Below are 15,337 nucleotides of genomic sequence, written 5' to 3'. Positions count from 1 at the left end.
GTTAATACACATGACGCACCTGGCTCCGCGCAGGCGCCCTGAGCGTACACACGCCTCCCTGGCTGAGGCTCTGCCCTCTCCTAGGCCTCAGTTTCCCCACTCGGACCCTGAGGGATCTGGATACTGTGTTTCCACCTCTGGCTTGGGGGGAAAATAGTGGTTAAAAGCGCCCACTTAGGAGCCAAGGCCAGCCCTAGCTAGATGACCTGGGGCGAGTTATTTAGTCTCTGTGCCTTATTCTCTTCACCCCTACAATGGGGACAGTAATGACACCTACCCTACGGAATTGTGACTGTGAGGTAAGTTCATCCTCAGAACAGGGCCTGAGATGTAGTGAGTAATATTCAGTGTTAACCCCTGCCGCCGTTATTATTGCTGTTATTGTTATTTGTATTATTTTCTTTCTTTCTTTTTTTTTTTGCTTTTGCTTTTTTAGGGCCACACCCATGGCGTATGAAAGTTCCCAGGCTAGGGGTCGGATCGGAGCGACCGCTGCCGGCCTACACCACAGCCACAGCCATGCAGGATCCGAGCCGTGTCTGTGACCCACACCACCACTCACGGCATCGCCAGATCCCTGACCCACTGGGCGAGGCCAGGGATTCAACCTACATCCTCGCGGATGCTAGAGGGATTCCTTTCCGCTGCGCCACAATGGGAACTCCCAGTATTATTTTCTTCATCTCATGGATGTGGAAGCTGAGGCCCAGAGAGGTGATGCGACTTGCTCAAGGTCACCCAGCTAAAAAGTGGTGCATGTTAGGATCAAGGCCAAGCCCGCTGAGCCCCAAGGCCCGTGCTGTTTCCTTCGCTCCTCACTGCGCCTTTAAGTCACGTGCATCGTAACTGGGTCAGAGGCGGTGTGTACCTGGGGGGATGACGCAGCAGCAGGGGCAGTGTGCGGGTTAATTCTTGGTCTCCTGCAGCCACCTTGCAGAGAACGGGGAGAGGGAGGTTGAAGGAATGGGGCCAATGTGGAGGACCCCCAAACTGGACCCTTGCAACCAAAGGAAGGGAGGAGGAAGAGTTGATTTTGATGAAGCGCCAGCCCTCCGGGTCCTCTTGGCCCCTTGATGGGGACGGGTACGGACACAGCTGAGACCATCCACAATGTTCCATGGGGGCGCTGAAAGAGACACAGGCCCCTGTCTCAATCCTGATGCCCCTCGGAGATAGGATTTGGCACCTGGGGCAGCAGGGAAGGCTTCCTGGAGGAGTGGGACCTGAGGCTAATGAGATACAGGAGAAGGGGCGGCGAAGGGGGCAGCAGGGATGGGGGAGGGCACTGGAGAGGGGGCGTCGCAGTGGTAGAGAGGCAGTGCCAGGCGGCGGTCAGAGCATGGGCCCAGCCTCGGGCTGAGGGAGCAGAGGTGCCCCCTGCCCCAGCCCCAGGTCTGCCCAGGGCAACTCTGAGGCCAAAACTGCAGAGACGGGCCAGGCACCCAGCAGTCCCTGTGGGAGGGAGGAGGGAAGAAGGGCTTCTAGCAACTTGCAGCTGCTAGTCAAGCTCCCGGGGATGCAGAGAACAGCCTGACGTGACCTGACGGGGCCCAAAGCCCAAAGCAGGAGCGCAGCCACACGTGCGCGCACATGTGCCCACATACACGTGGCCCGCCCGCCTCAGCCACCCTTGGGGAGTCCACACACAGCAGGAAAAGTAGGTCAGCAGAGCAGCCCAGCGGGCTCTTCCTGGTGAGCAGGATGGAGAGTTCAAGGCAAAGGCTCAAGGTAGCCCCCACACCCTCCCCGGCCCGGCCTGACCTCTCCTGGCTGCATCAGAGCCGATGGCTCAGGAGCCTTGCCACCCAAGCAGTGGGTGGATACTTGACAGGGGTTGAGAGAGCAGAGCCTTCCCAGCCCTGAAACCACAAGAGAAGCCTGTGGTGGAGGTCAGCCCACTGTAGCCCAGGAAGGGCCCGGTGCTCTCCAGCCCGGAGCGGGGACTGCATCGACCTGGTGGGGTTGGATTCAACACACGGAGGGTGGCAGAGGAAGCCGGGTGTTGAAATGCGCCAGAGGCATCAGCGGCGTGTGGGATTTCCGCTTGTTCATGAATGGAGGGGGGGGGGCGAATGGGGGAGCAGGATCATGAGGAAGCAGGGGGGGTGGGAGCCAAATCGGAGGCGAGGAGGACGGCTCCCTGCCCCCCAGCCCCCCAGCCAGCCGGGAGGACGTGCAGATGGAGCTCCGTTTGGGGCTGGGTGGGAGGCCAGGAAGTTCCCTCCTGATGTTCCTCCTCGCCGCGTGAAGTGGGAGGCTGGGTCGTGCCGAGAGGGAAGGGGAAGGCGAGGAGGAGCAGGGGGTTTGGGCCTGGAAGGGGAGCGACCGGGCCGGGGTCAAGACGCCAGTCCGCTCACGGGGAGGGCTCAGCCCGGGAGAATGCAGGTCCTGTGCGCAGGCACCAAGCACTTGGAGCCTGTGAATCTTAGAGAAAAGATACCGTTATAGGCTTTTTTTGGAGGGCTGCACCCGCGGCTTATGGACTTTGCCAGGCTAGGGGTCGAATCAGAGCTACAGCTGCCGGCCTACGCCAGAGCCACAGCCACACCGGATCCAGCTGCAAATGCTGGATCTCCGACCCACTGAGCAAGGCCAGGGATCAAACCGGCATCCCCATGGATGCCAGTCAGATTCGTTTCTGCTGTGCCACCACGGAAACGTCCCCTTATATCCTCTTTGTAAGATGGGGAAACCGAGGTACAAAGATGAAGGAACTTAGCCGAGGACATCCAGCTAGTGAGTCACCGAGCTGGGGTCTGGCTCCAAGTCTATGCCTGGCCTCAGGGCCATGGGTTCTCCTGCAGGGGTGGAGTTGAGGGGCAGGCTGTGGCTGCTGAGAGCGCTGGGTGGTCCTCGTGGGCCTGGAGGGAGAAGGAAGTGAGGGCAGAGGAGCCACTCCAGGAGGCAGGTTCCCGAGGGTCAGCCTAGAGGGTCTCAGCGCTGGCCTCTCCTGCTGGCGCACACCGACAGGGTCACCTGCTCCTGGAGGCTCAGCTCCCCGGTCTGAGCCTCCCCCCTTTAGACAGACAAGAAGTGCAGGCCCTGATGGGCGGTCGCTGTCACCCAGCCCTGAATTCCCCGTCGCAGCTCTCTGCCCCTCCAACACCATCTGGGGACAAACTTAGTTCTCCGGGGCGGGGCCAGATCCAGGAAGCCCACCCCAAGGCGAGTGGACCCTGACGGGATCAGGCCGGGAATGTGGAGGGTGGGGGCGGGGAGGGCTGGGTCTTCCCGGAACGGGTTCTGCCTTGTGGAGGGGGATGGGCTGGGACTACAGCCCATGGGTGCCTGAGCCGGGTTGCGCGGCCCTCTGTGGTTGGCGGAGGGGTTACAAGCCTGTGGCGGGGGTGTGGCCACACCTGCAGCGCCCGCCCAGCCGGAGTTTTCTCACATTCCTGCCTGAGGTTGATAGTTGAGCCCCGAGACCGCACCTTCCCCTCCCCCGCCGTATTTTCTGTACAGCCCATATCACCTTTTATCATAATACATCATTCATGTGTGCACGGTGTATTGTCCATGTCCCCGCTAGAAGTCCTGTGAGGGTGGGAGTCTGTCCCGCCTCCCGGGCTGTGTCCCAGGGCTCTGAAGGTGCTGATCCATAGGTGTGAATGGGAGCGCGCCTGTGAACTCTGTATAATACGGCGTGTCTTTGTGCAACATAGGCACGTGGGCCTTCCCTGACACTGTGTCTGAATGACAGCATGAGACAAGCCAGCAGGACCCAAGTGGGGCGCTGGGGGGCAGGGACTGTGTCTCTGGGGAGTGCTGCCTCAGGCCGCCCCGAAGCTCTGGGGGAAAGGTGATGCAGCAAGGAAGCTTGTCGCCCCTCGTGGTCATCTGAGGCCTGGCCTTGGCCCCAGCCCTGGGAATCAGGGAGTCCTGGAGGGGGTGGGCGGGCAGAGGGGTGGGGGGGACGGGGTCTGGCCTGATGTCGCACTCCATGCCACCCCACCACACACCAGGGAGAAGATGAGCGTGGGCGTCCCGGAGCCCGAGCCGCCCCACTCCCTGCCCTGCTGTGGGCCGGGGACCGCCCCTGGGCTGGGTGCAGGCGTGCCCCTCCTCACTGAAGACATGCAGGCCCTGACCCTCCGCACACTGGCCGCAAGTGACGTCACCAAGCACTACGAACTCGTCCGGGAGCTGGGCAAGGGCACCTATGGGAAGGTCGACCTGGTAGCCTACAAGGGCACAGGTGAGTGTGTGCAGGGTGGCCAGATCCAAGACAGGAGGCTCTCTAGGGGCCAGGAGACCAGCAGGGAGGCGGAGTCAGTGGCCCAGGGGGACAGAATATGGCCTGAAGGGGCCCTAGGAGGAGGGGACCAGGCAGATGGGACAAGGGAGGGATCTCTGGGCTGAGTGCCCAGTCTAGAGGGTAGGCTGCTTTGGGGCCAGCTGTGAGGTACCTTTGGGACAGGCAAAGGGATGTGCCCAAGGACTTCTGGAGTCAGGGGAGAGGTCAGGGCTGGCAGTGGTGTCTGGGGAATCACCAGGAGATGGGTGAGAGCTGTGGGGGAGGTGGGCCAAGTTGAGAGAGGGGTCCTCCCGGAACAGGGCACTGTGCTTAAAATGGGGTGGGAGGAGTTCCCGCTCTGGCTCAATGGGATCAGCAGCATCTTGGGAGCACTGGGACACAGGTTCGATCCCCAGCCCCACACAGTGGGTTAAGGATCCAGCATTGCCACAGCTGTGGCTTAGGTGGCAACTATGGCTCAGATCGGATCCCTGGCCCCAGAACTCTGTATGCCTCGGGGTGGCCAAAAAAGAAAAAAAAATGGGGTGGAGATGCCCCTGTGAGGTCAGTGTGGCCATCTCCATTTCTTGGGGCACTGAGGACACTGAGACCCAGAGAGATTCAGTCACTCAGCCAAGGTCATGCAGCTCCAGAGGGTGTGAGCTAGGATGAGACCACTGCAGTCAGCTCGAGGACCTCCCCTAACCTCTGAACTTGACGCCTCCCCCACAGTGTAGGCTCACTGCAGAGCCCACTCAGCCAGTCGGCGGGGGGGCGGGGCAGGAACTGAGGGTTGGGATTAGGGTTAGGGGTCTAACCTAACCTGGGGCAGGGGGCAGTAGGAGAAGCACTGGACTTAGGGTCACCCGAGCTTTGTCACTTGCTTGCTGAGTGACCTTGGGCAAATGAGTCAACCTCTCTGTGCCTAGGTGTCCTTTGTAAATTAGGGTAGCGTTAGTGCCCAGCTCATAAGGTCGTTATGAGGAGTGAGTTATGAACATAAAGTGCAGGAAGCAGGGCCTGTGACATGGAAGTGCCCTGTGGACACACACACATATCCCACAGCTCTGCACCCAGGTGGATACAGATGTGTGCAGGCCCTCACATCTCTGGGTCCAGTACCTTCTTATTTATTCATCAATTTAACAAACATTTGTCAAGCACCTACTGTGCACCAGACTCTGCCATGGGCGCTGGAGATCAGCAGCCGACAAGATAAAGGGAGCTGCCTTCTAGTTGAGGGAGACAGACAAGATAAATAAGCACACAGTCTGTCTGGAAGAAAATGAGAGGGTGGGAGTTCCCGTTGAGGCTCAGCAGGTCAAGAACCTGGCTTCTGGAGTTCCCATTGTGGCTCAGACGTAATGAAGCCGACTAGTATCCATAAGAATGCAAGTTTGATCCCTGCCCCCACTCAGTGGGTTAAGGATCCAGTGTTGCCACAAGCTGCGGCGTAGGTCACAGACGCGGCTTGGGTCTGGCATTGCCGTGACTGTGGTGTAGGCCGGCAGCTGTAGCTGCCGAGGCATTGTTACTACCGAGGCCCTGGGTTGGATCCCTGGCCAGGGGATTTCTGCATGTCACGGGCTTGGCCAAAAAAAAAAAAAAAAAAGGAAAATGAGAGGGTGGGGACGCTGCAGGCCCTCCCCGCCCAGCCCTCAGCGCTCCTTATCGTGGGCTGCAGGCCAGGCCAGGAAGACCCAGGCTGACCCTGACTTGTTGCATGGCTTTGATGAGTTCCTTCCCCTCTCTGGGCCTCGGTTTCCAGTCATGAGATAAGGACAGCCATGCCTGCAAGGGCCCCGTCGTGCCCTGTGGCTGGGACAGGCTGTGCAGACAGGCCCGGGTGTGTGAGGTGCAGGGACGCAGGGGGAGTGCCCTGTCACTGTCTTCACCCCTGTCAACTGGCACCCCACCAGGCACGAAGATGGCGCTGAAATTTGTGAACAAGAGCAAAACCAAGCTGAAGAACTTCCTGCGGGAGGTGAGCATCACCAACAGCCTCTCCTCCAGCCCCTTCATTATCAAGGTCTTCGACGTGGTGTTTGAGACTGAGGACTGCTACGTCTTTGCCCAGGAGTACGCACCTGCGGGGGACCTGTTTGACATCATCCCTCCTCAGGTACCTGGGTGGTGACTAGGGGAGGGGAGACGGTCTTCTGGGTCCCCAGAGTGGGAGAGTCAGGGAGGTGTCAAGACCACTCCTGTCATCATTTATTGAGCACCTACTGTATGTCAGTCACTGCTGGGAGGGCTGGGAATACACAGCGAACAAGACAGGAAGTCCTGCCCTGGCCCTGGTGGGGGAAATAGACACTTGACCAATGCTCCTGTGACACCCCGAGATGAGGAGCAGCCAGGGTGATGGGACAACATCCAAAAGCCCCCTCCTCCGAGGCTGCATAGGAGAGGGTGGGGGCCCAGGAGGGGAGATGGTAGGGCCACCAGAGGCTTCCCAGAGGAGGTGCCCCGGAGTGGGGAGGGTGCCCCCGGGATCCCAGGCCTCTGGCTTTGCAGGGTTTACATCTGCTCTGCGGCTCACTGCATAGTGACAAGGCCTCGCAGGGCCTCAGTGTAAGGGAAATGGGCATATAGCGGCCGCTGAGGAGTGAGGAGACAGTGCGGGGACAGGGAGCTTGGCACAGCCCCTGGCTCTCAGTTACTGGGGGAAAGGATGCGCCAGGGGCCAGGGAGGGAGCTGGGGATGCGCAGGCGGGATGCGGGAGGGCGGCTGGCCCGGGTGGTGTGGGCGAGCCAGACAAGGGAGCCGGGAGGGAGTTGTGGAGGAGGGGACTGGGGTTGGGGCCGGCGCGCCTGAGCGGCTCTCCCCGGCCCGCCGGCCGCAGGTGGGGCTCCCGGAGGACACGGTGAAGCGCTGCGTGCAGCAGCTGGGCCTGGCGCTGGACTTCATGCACGGGCGGCAGCTGGTGCACCGCGACATCAAGCCCGAGAACGTGCTGCTCTTCGACCGCGAGTGCCGCCGCGTGAAGCTGGCCGACTTCGGCATGACGCGCCGCGTGGGCTGCCGCGTGAAGCGGGTCAGCGGCACCATCCCGTACACGGCGCCCGAGGTGTGCCAGGCGGGCCGCGCCGACGGCTTCGCGGTGGACACGGGCGTGGACGTGTGGGCCTTCGGCGTGCTCATCTTCTGCGTGCTCACCGGCAACTTCCCGTGGGAGGCGGCCTCGGGCGCCGACGCCTTCTTCGAGGAGTTCGTGCGCTGGCAGCGGGGCCGCCTGCCGGGGCTGCCGTCGCAGTGGCGCCGCTTCACCGAGCCGGCGCTGCGCATGTTCCAGCGGCTCCTGGCCCTCGAGCCCGAGCGCCGCGGGCCGGCCAAGGAGGTCTTCCGCTTCCTCAAGCACGAGCTCACGTCCGAGCTGCGGCGCCGGCCCTCGCACCGCGCGCGCAAGCCCGCCGGGGACCGGCCGCCGGCCGCCGGGCCGCTGCGCCTCGAGGCGCCCGGGCCGCTCAAGCGGACGGTGCTGACCGAGAGCGGCAGCGGCTCCCGGCCCGCGCCCCCCGCCGTCGGGCCCGTGCCTGTGCCGGTGCCCGTGCCGGTGCCCGAGCCCGGCCTGGCCCCCCCGGGGCCCCCCGGCAGGACCGACGGCCGCCCGGACAAGAGCAAAGGGCAGGTGGTGCTGGCCACGGCCATCGAGATCTGCGTCTGAGCCGCCCCCGCCGCCCTCGGGCCCGGGCGCCGAGCAGCAGCCAGACCGGGGCGCGGGGAGCCGCCCCGGGCCAAACCGGCCAGCCCCCGCGGCGGGCAGGAGTGGGTAGCAGTAGACGAGGCAGGCGCCCGGCCAGCCGCGGGCTGGTGAGATCGCCACCCAAAGGAGCCAAGCCCCACAGACCCGAGGATTCAGAGGCCCCCTGCCACCAGAAGCAAGGGAGCTTGCGGGCCGACTCCCCCACACCTCCCTGAACCCTGGACCCCTGACTAGTTGCTCCTGGCCCTTTGCACCCCCTGGCAGACGTCCCACAGTCCCACCCCAGGTCCTGCCCTCCCCTCCCCAACCCCCACCCTGGGCACAAAAGGGGACTGAAGTGTTGGGGCAGAGAAGGGGCTTAGGGCCCCTGGGCACTGGCTGGGAGGAGGGCCACGAGCTGAGGGCTGGGGGTTGCTCGGCTGCGACCTGCCCCCTTCCTGGGAGAAGGAGGGGAGGGACCGCGCCCCCTGCAAAATGTAGCAAATGTCTGCGTGTGTGTGCAGACACAGTCCCTAGAATCCAGTGACTCCGCCACCACCCAGTCCCCTGATGAGGACCCTGACACAGCCTGGAGGGCAGCCTGCTGAGAGCACACAGCCAGAGAGGCGGAGCTCTGGCAGCCCTCCGCTCCCCAACAGGGACATCAGGACAACTGAAGGGCTCCCAGGACAGGGGCCTCGGCTGCCCCTGCAGCCCTAAGCCAGGGAAGTGAACTCGCAGAGGCCAGGGCTGGGCCCAGCACCGCCTGCCGGCCACATGTTCCCAGGCCGAGGGCACCTCTCAGATCCTCAGTCCTCACGGCCCCAGCTCAGACTCAGCGGCCTGGGCTTTTGGCAGCTGGCGCGGTGATGTGGGCCAGAAATTTCTCCCAGGTTTCTGCTAGGCTCCAGTGGTCAGCCTGGGGCTGACCTCATCCCCACCGTCTCCCAAGTTTCTGGTACTGGAGTGTGGGTGTGAGAACAGGGGGCTGTGGCAGTGGGAGGGGGATAAATGTGTGCATGAGCAGGTGTGCACTTGCGAGTGCACCTTGTGTATTCAGTGGCTGCATCCCGACACCTCGGTAACTCCGCCCCAGGATTCTCACCCAGCAGCTGCCACAGGGCGTCCAGGCCTGCGCTTCAGCACACCCCTCAGGGAACCTGGCAAGGAGGCACCTGCAGGTTGGTTCAAGCCCTAGGCAGCAGCAAAACAGACCCGGAGGAACCCAACCTCACCCAGCGCTCCCCTCACGACCCCTGCCCTCCGTGGAGGCCTGGGACCCCCGCAATAACCTCAGCATGGGCGAGGCTGCTCCCTCTGCAGTGCCCCACCCACTGTCCCGGGCCACATGATCCAGGGTCCCTCCGGGGGTTCTAGGCCATTTGAGGGGACTCCCTGATGGGCCAGGCTGACCAGAGGAGCCCCTTTGGCCTGGAGCCCCCACCTCTCCGTTCACCCTCGTTCCCACCGCGCAAAAGGGCTATAGGTCCCCCTGCCCTGCCCGGGTCCAGTTTACAAACAGTGTGCAGTTGCCCCAGGGCCTGGCCACTCCCCTCCTCCTCCTCGGTGTGCCCGCCCCTCTGATGACCCACCTCCCAGCGGGCACTGGGGCCCTCCACATGCCAGGTAAGTAGCAACCCCCCCCCCACCAAGGGCCAAGTCTCAGAGAAGGCCCCCCCCATCACTGCCCCCGGCCCACCTGGAGCCCATCCGGGCACCTCTCCCAGCCGCCACCTCTCCTTTTGCCTTAGGCCTCTCGACATCCTGTCTCTCCTGCAATAACAAGGAAGCGAGGTTCCAATTAGACGCCCCTCGTGTGCGCCCTCTCTCTCTCTCTTTCTCTCTCTCTCTTTCTCTGTGAAGATCCTGTTTGGGGAGTCTCTCCCTCGTCGTAGTATCTAGGATGTTAGAGTTGGGAAGGGATCGTAGTTATGTAGCCCAGTCCCTGTTTTCAGAGGTGCAAAGAGGGGGCAGCGACAGCCCGATGGAGAGACAGGCTGGAACCAAGTCTGCACTCTCATCGTCGCCGTCAGGGGGCCTTGCTGCTCCTGCCGCCACTGCCTCTGCTGGTCGGGTTGGGACCCTTTGCCCCATAGGGAAGGTGTTGGTCACAGATGTTTACCTCAGTTTATGTCACTGTCAAAAAGAGAAAATAAATAGCAGAAAAAAAAAAAAAAAAAAAACCTGTAGACATGAAGACTTAGACAAAAAAAAAAAAAAAAAAACCCTTGCAGTTCCTCTGTGAAGGTGTGTATGTACGCGCGTGTCTGTGTCCCACCCCTGTGCCCCCTGTCCTTTGGTGCTTCCCAGAGGCCCCTCTGAGCTGGCCTGTGGGGTGTGGGGAGCCGCTGAGAGGGGGAGGCAGGGCCACAGGTTATCCAGAGGGTCTCCCACCAGGCCCCCCAGGGCAGAGCCCTCAGGCTGCCAGGGCTCCCTGACCCACACCGTGGCCGGCGGGACAGTCCTGGCGTCAGCATCCCAGCCTGGTTCGGGGCCTGGGTGGAATTCCAGCCCCAGAGCCCGGACCTTCATGTATTTCCACCGTCCCCCACCACGTGTTTGTAAATACTCTGGCACCCTTTGGCCCTGAGAAGGTTTTTAAATGTGTTTACTTCTCTAATCATGACAATTGCTATAAAATAAACAAAAGTTTAGAAAAATTACCACTGGGTGGGTGTCTTGTCTCAGATACTGGGTAGGAAGAATCGCTCTGGAAATGGAGGATTTGACAGACGGCTTAAGGTGGGGTCTGCAGAGTCCAAGCGCAGCTACTCCAGGCCTCCTGTGACCCCTCAAGGCTCAGGCCAAGACCTGAGCATCAAGAGAACAAAAACCCAGGGGAAAGAGGCAGGGAGTTGTTCCTGGGGCTGGGGACCAGCTCCCATGTGGAGCCCTTCAGACAGGGCAGGAAATAAGAGGCGAAAACCTCAGAGGAACAGAGTAGGCAAGTCATCCAGCCACTGCTGCCGCTCGGCAAATGTTTACCGAGCACCTTCTGTGCACCTGGCTTCCTCCTCGGGACTGGGGATGTGCCCGGAAACGGGCCAGATGGGGCCCCGGTCCTCCAGCAGCCAGCAGCCAGCAGCCTAAGGCTGGAGCAGGCATTATCCACATGGAAGGCTGGGTGCTGGGAAATTACGTAACTGGGAAGCTGATCAAGTTTAGAGGCATCAGGAGCTCCCCGAGATGGAGACCAGAACGTTTGGAGTTGTCTGGGCGTCTGGCACAGGGGGCGGGAAGCAGCGGATCGGCTGTGGCTGCAGACCTGGGCAACAGGCTAACGGACGTCCTACAGCAAGGGAGTTGGGGCCAGCTGTAGGGTGTTCCAAGATTCAGCATTCATGGAGTTCCCGTCGTGGCGCAGTGGTTAACGAATCCGACTAGGAACCATGAGGTTGCGGGTTCGGTCCCTGCCCTTGCTCAGCGGGTTAACTATCCGGCGTTGCTGTGAGCTGTGGTATAGGTCGCAGACGCGGCTCCTGCATTGCTGTGGCTCTGGCCTAGGCCGGTGGCTACAGCTCCAATTCAACCCCTAGCCTGGGAACCTCCTTATGCCGTGGGAGCGGCCCAAGAAATAGCAACAATAACAACAACAACAAAGACAAAAAAAAAAAAAAAAAGATTCAGCATTCATTGAGCAAATATTTCTTTTTTTAAATTTTGGCAGTTCCCGTTGTGGCACAGTGGGAAACGAATCCAACTAGGAACCATGAGGTTGTGAGTTCAATTCCTGGCCTCACTTGGTGGGTTGAGGATCCAGCGTTGCCAGGAGCTGTGGTGTAGGCCGGCAGCTCCCGCAGCTGTAGCTCTGATTTGACCCCTAGCCTGGGAACCTCCATATGCCTTGAGTGCTGCCCTAAAAAGTAATAAATAAATAAATAGATTTTGAACGGCGCACCCTCAGCACATGGAAGTTCCCGGAGCAGGGACTGAACCAGCAACATGAGTCATGAGCCACCACAGTCGGATTCTTAACCCACTGCCACAGCGGGAACTCCAACAAACATTTATGAATTACCTTCTTGTGTCAACAGAACACTTCTGTTGGTTCTGCCTTCAGATACAGGTCTACTGAGAATCTGAGCGCACACACCATGGGCACTGCTCACGCCAGAAGCGCTGCTCATCTGCGTGCTGCTCCCCACTGGCCTCCCAGCTCCCTCTCCTGAGCCTCTTCAGGCTCTTTTCAGTACAGCAGCCAGAGCGAGTCTTCCAGATAACACCTACGGAAGCTCCCCGTTTCACCCCCAAATCAAAGCCGCGGTCCTTCCAGTGGCCTCCAAGGGCCCAGCCCCATCCCCTCCTCCACCCCTGCGCTGCCTTCGGGCCGCTCTGGCCTCTAGGACAGCCAAGCACACTCCCCACTCAGGGCCTGCGCCCCTGCCTTGGACTCTTACAAGTCTTCCTGGAGCCCCCGCCCTCCCCTCCTCCAGGTTGGAGTCAGTGATCAGAGACCACTTTTTGGAGCAGACACCCCCCCTCCCACCCACCCTGCTTCACTCATCACCACTTGCAGTACCAGGTATCTGTTCTCCAACCTCTTCCACCAGAACGGAAGTTCCAGAAGAGCAGAGTCAGCCTTTGGCACACTGCTATTCCCCTCCCCTGCCATCCAGGGCCTGGCACGTGACACTCCGGAACCAACTGGCAAAGGAATGAATGAACACCCAATACTATTTTAGGGGCTGGGGATACAGCAATAAACAAGATAATCAATCCCTATCCCCTGAAACTTACTTTCTAAAGATAAAGACCGACCTTAAATAGGTTACATAACTATTTATAAAACTGGGCGTGAGGAAAGTAAAATCGAGAGAGGGAAACAAAGTAAGAAGAAAAAAAAATCCATCCAGACTAGATCAGAGGGGGAAGGACTCTTACCCAAGAATTTCTTTTCTTTTTCCTTTTATTGCCACATAGGTGGCACATGGAGGTTCCCAGGCTAGGGGTCGAATGGGAGCCGCAGCTGCCGGCCTACACCACCGCCTCAGCAACGCCAGATCCGAGCCGCACCTGTGACCTACGCCAAAGCTCACGGCAACATCGGATCTTTAACCCACTGAGCAAGGCCGGGGATCAAACCCGCATCCTCAGAGACCATGGTGGGTCCTCAATCCGTTGACCACAAGGTGAATTCCCCTACGCAAGAATTGATCACAACCCTGTCACTTCAAAGTGTTTTCCACTTGTCTGCAGTGATAAGGGCGGACACTGGAATACAATAATCCCCTTTACCTAATAGAACGCTTTAATGGATTGTGAAGCCATGGAGGGGAGATCTATGAATGTACAAATCTCCCCTCTTTGCAAACAGCCCCTTTCCCAATGTGTCAGAGAATGCCAGGACTTACCACTAGGGGGCCTTGGTTTTCTGTGCTGCGGCTCCTGTCGGCCGCTCAGCATCACTGCTGAACTTAATGCCCCCTCAGGGGTGACACAGCCCTCCTCCCTGGGCCAAAGGGGCTAGACAGGCAGAGTTTCCATCCTCACATTCACACACGCTGTTTCAGAATCAGACCAAACCTGGAACCCCCTTAAGTCCTTCGGTTTAGCCTGGGCCACCTCCTCTTGATCATGGAGAATTTCTTCTCGAGAAATGTTTGTGTCCTTTCCCAGCCAAAGGCTTCAGTCTAGACTCAGTCCATCAGAAAGTTTCCTATGGGAGTTCCCAGGTGGCCTAGCGGGTTAATGATCCAGCGTTGTCACTGCTGTGGCATGGGTTCGATCCCTGGCCTGGGAACTTCTGCCTGCCACAGGCTCAGCTTAAAAAAAAAAAAAAAAGGTTTCTTATAACATTGAACTTCAGGAGAGAGGAGATGATATTGTTGTTGGTTCCTTTTTCCCCCAAGATGCTCCTTGAGCCCTGTGCAAATCTCCCAGCTTCTCACCAGTGACCGCTAAGCATGCCAAGATAAGGAGCATTGGAAGGGGTAACCGCAAAGCCCCCTTCATACCCTTCATGCAGGGCAACAGATGCCTACTTAGCTTACTTACATCACTATGGGCAAGAGCCCCACATGGCATCTCTCTCTCAGAAATGTCAAGTCCTATCCAGCCGTCTAGTGCCTGGTTCAGGGGGAACTGTAGGTGTAAGAAAAGGAAATTAGAAGGGAGTTTCCATCGTGGCTCAGCAGGATAAGAACCTGACCAGTATCCGTGAGGATGTGGGTTTCAGCCCTGGCCTCGCTCAGTGGGTTAAGAATCCGATGTTGCCACCAGCTGCAGCTCAGTTTGCAAATTGAGCTCGGATCCCACATTGCTGTGGCTATAGCATAGGCCTGCCCCTGAAGCTCTGAATTGACCCCTAGCCCAGCAACGTCCAGGTGCCGCAGGTATGGCCGTAAAAAGACACAAAAATAAAAGTAAGTTAGAGGTGTTTACCAGCAGTTGTCAGGAGGAGAATATTCACCACCCAACCTTAGGTTAATGGAGCTTCCGGGCAGTGGAAGAATTCAGGGGGTTTTATCTGCAGCCAAAGAAGGGCAGAAAGAGGATGGCCTTCAGAGGCCAAGAGCTTACAGGGACGGCCAAGAGCTTACAGGGACGGCCAAGAAGTAGGCTATATAATTAACATGCCGTATTGTACACGTGAAATTTGTTAAGAAAGCTTATCTTGTGTTCTCACCACCAGCATCACTAACATGATAAGAGTCACCTGGCTGGTTAAAACACAGATTTCCTAGGCCCCACCCCAGAGTTTTGAGACGGGTGTTCCAAACTGGGGGTCCAGACTGGAGCCAGAGAAACTGCATTTCTAACTGGGTACAGGTGCTCTTATGCAGCTGGTCCCAAACTCACTGGGAGTAACTAACTGTTCTGGGCTACCAGAGACTGAAAAGACACAGCCTAAAAACCCTATTGGGTCCTGATTTAGAAAATAAATATCTATAACATTCATTTTTGGAAAACTGGGTTCCTTTGAATGTGGACTCAACGTTAGAATGTGGAGCTCAATATGAGAAGGTAACAGAGAATTCCTGTTCATTTTCTTTCATATGATGATGGCCTGGGACTGTGGAGGAAGTTGACCCTACCTTTAGCAGATTCATGCTGAACTATTTAGGGATTAAGTGACATGATGTCTCCAACTAATTTTCAAATGTTTTAGCAAGACACACACACACACACACACACACAACTACATGGCCCAAGCCATATAGCAATTATTGACATCAGATGATGAGTAGCCATGAAACCATTCTTTCAGCTCTTCTATGTTTGAATGTTTAAAAAAGAAAAAGCTGGAGATTCCTGCTGTGGCACAAAAGGATCAGCAGCATCTCTGCATCACCAGGATGCAGATTCGATCCCTGGCCCGGCACAGTGGGTTAAAGCATCCACTGTTGCTGCAGCTATGGCATAGGTGGCAACTGTGGCTCAGATCGGATCCCTGGCCTGGGAACTCGGCATACCGTGG

The 15,337-nt window shown here is 58.7% G+C and overlaps 1 protein-coding gene and 2 long non-coding RNA genes across 8 annotated transcripts in view; 1 reads left to right on the top strand and 2 right to left on the bottom strand.

Annotated features, from left to right (window-relative positions):
• SBK1 (SH3 domain binding kinase 1) overlaps window positions 1-10,583 on the top strand; it is a 58,288-nt gene extending 47,705 nt beyond the window's left edge. For all 4 annotated transcript variants that reach the window (XM_021086433.1, XM_021086435.1, XM_021086434.1 and 1 more), the window contains exons 2-4: window positions 3,963-4,195; window positions 6,154-6,356; window positions 7,081-10,583. In XM_021086433.1, the coding sequence (XP_020942092.1) occupies window positions 3,970-4,195; window positions 6,154-6,356; window positions 7,081-7,902 (1,251 nt within the window). In that variant the 5' untranslated portion in view covers window positions 3,963-3,969 and the 3' untranslated portion in view covers window positions 7,903-10,583. The remainder of the gene's footprint in view (window positions 1-3,962; window positions 4,196-6,153; window positions 6,357-7,080) is intronic.
• LOC110259910 lies at window positions 8,996-12,838 on the bottom strand. 2 transcript variants are annotated; one of them, XR_002342372.1, is made up of 5 exons: window positions 12,802-12,838; window positions 12,440-12,564; window positions 10,585-10,731; window positions 9,620-9,693; window positions 8,996-9,080 (listed from the first exon to the last, which is right to left on the bottom strand). It is a non-coding gene; the product is annotated as an uncharacterized LOC110259910 (long non-coding RNA). The 2 variants fall into 2 exon arrangements; XR_002342371.1 differs by having other exon boundaries at window positions 10,585-10,630.
• LOC110260129 lies at window positions 12,907-14,447 on the bottom strand. Of its 2 annotated transcripts, XR_002342979.1 has the most exons (4): window positions 14,302-14,447; window positions 13,915-14,001; window positions 13,272-13,682; window positions 12,907-13,059 (listed from the first exon to the last, which is right to left on the bottom strand). It is a non-coding gene; the product is annotated as an uncharacterized LOC110260129 (long non-coding RNA). The 2 variants fall into 2 exon arrangements; XR_002342978.1 differs by lacking the exon at window positions 14,302-14,447 and having other exon boundaries at window positions 13,915-14,075.

Source organism: Sus scrofa, chromosome 3 (genome assembly GCF_000003025.6).
Source record: "Sus scrofa isolate TJ Tabasco breed Duroc chromosome 3, Sscrofa11.1, whole genome shotgun sequence".
Lineage (NCBI taxonomy): Eukaryota > Metazoa > Chordata > Mammalia > Artiodactyla > Suidae > Sus > Sus scrofa.
This window is presented reverse-complemented; position numbering and strand designations above follow the sequence as displayed.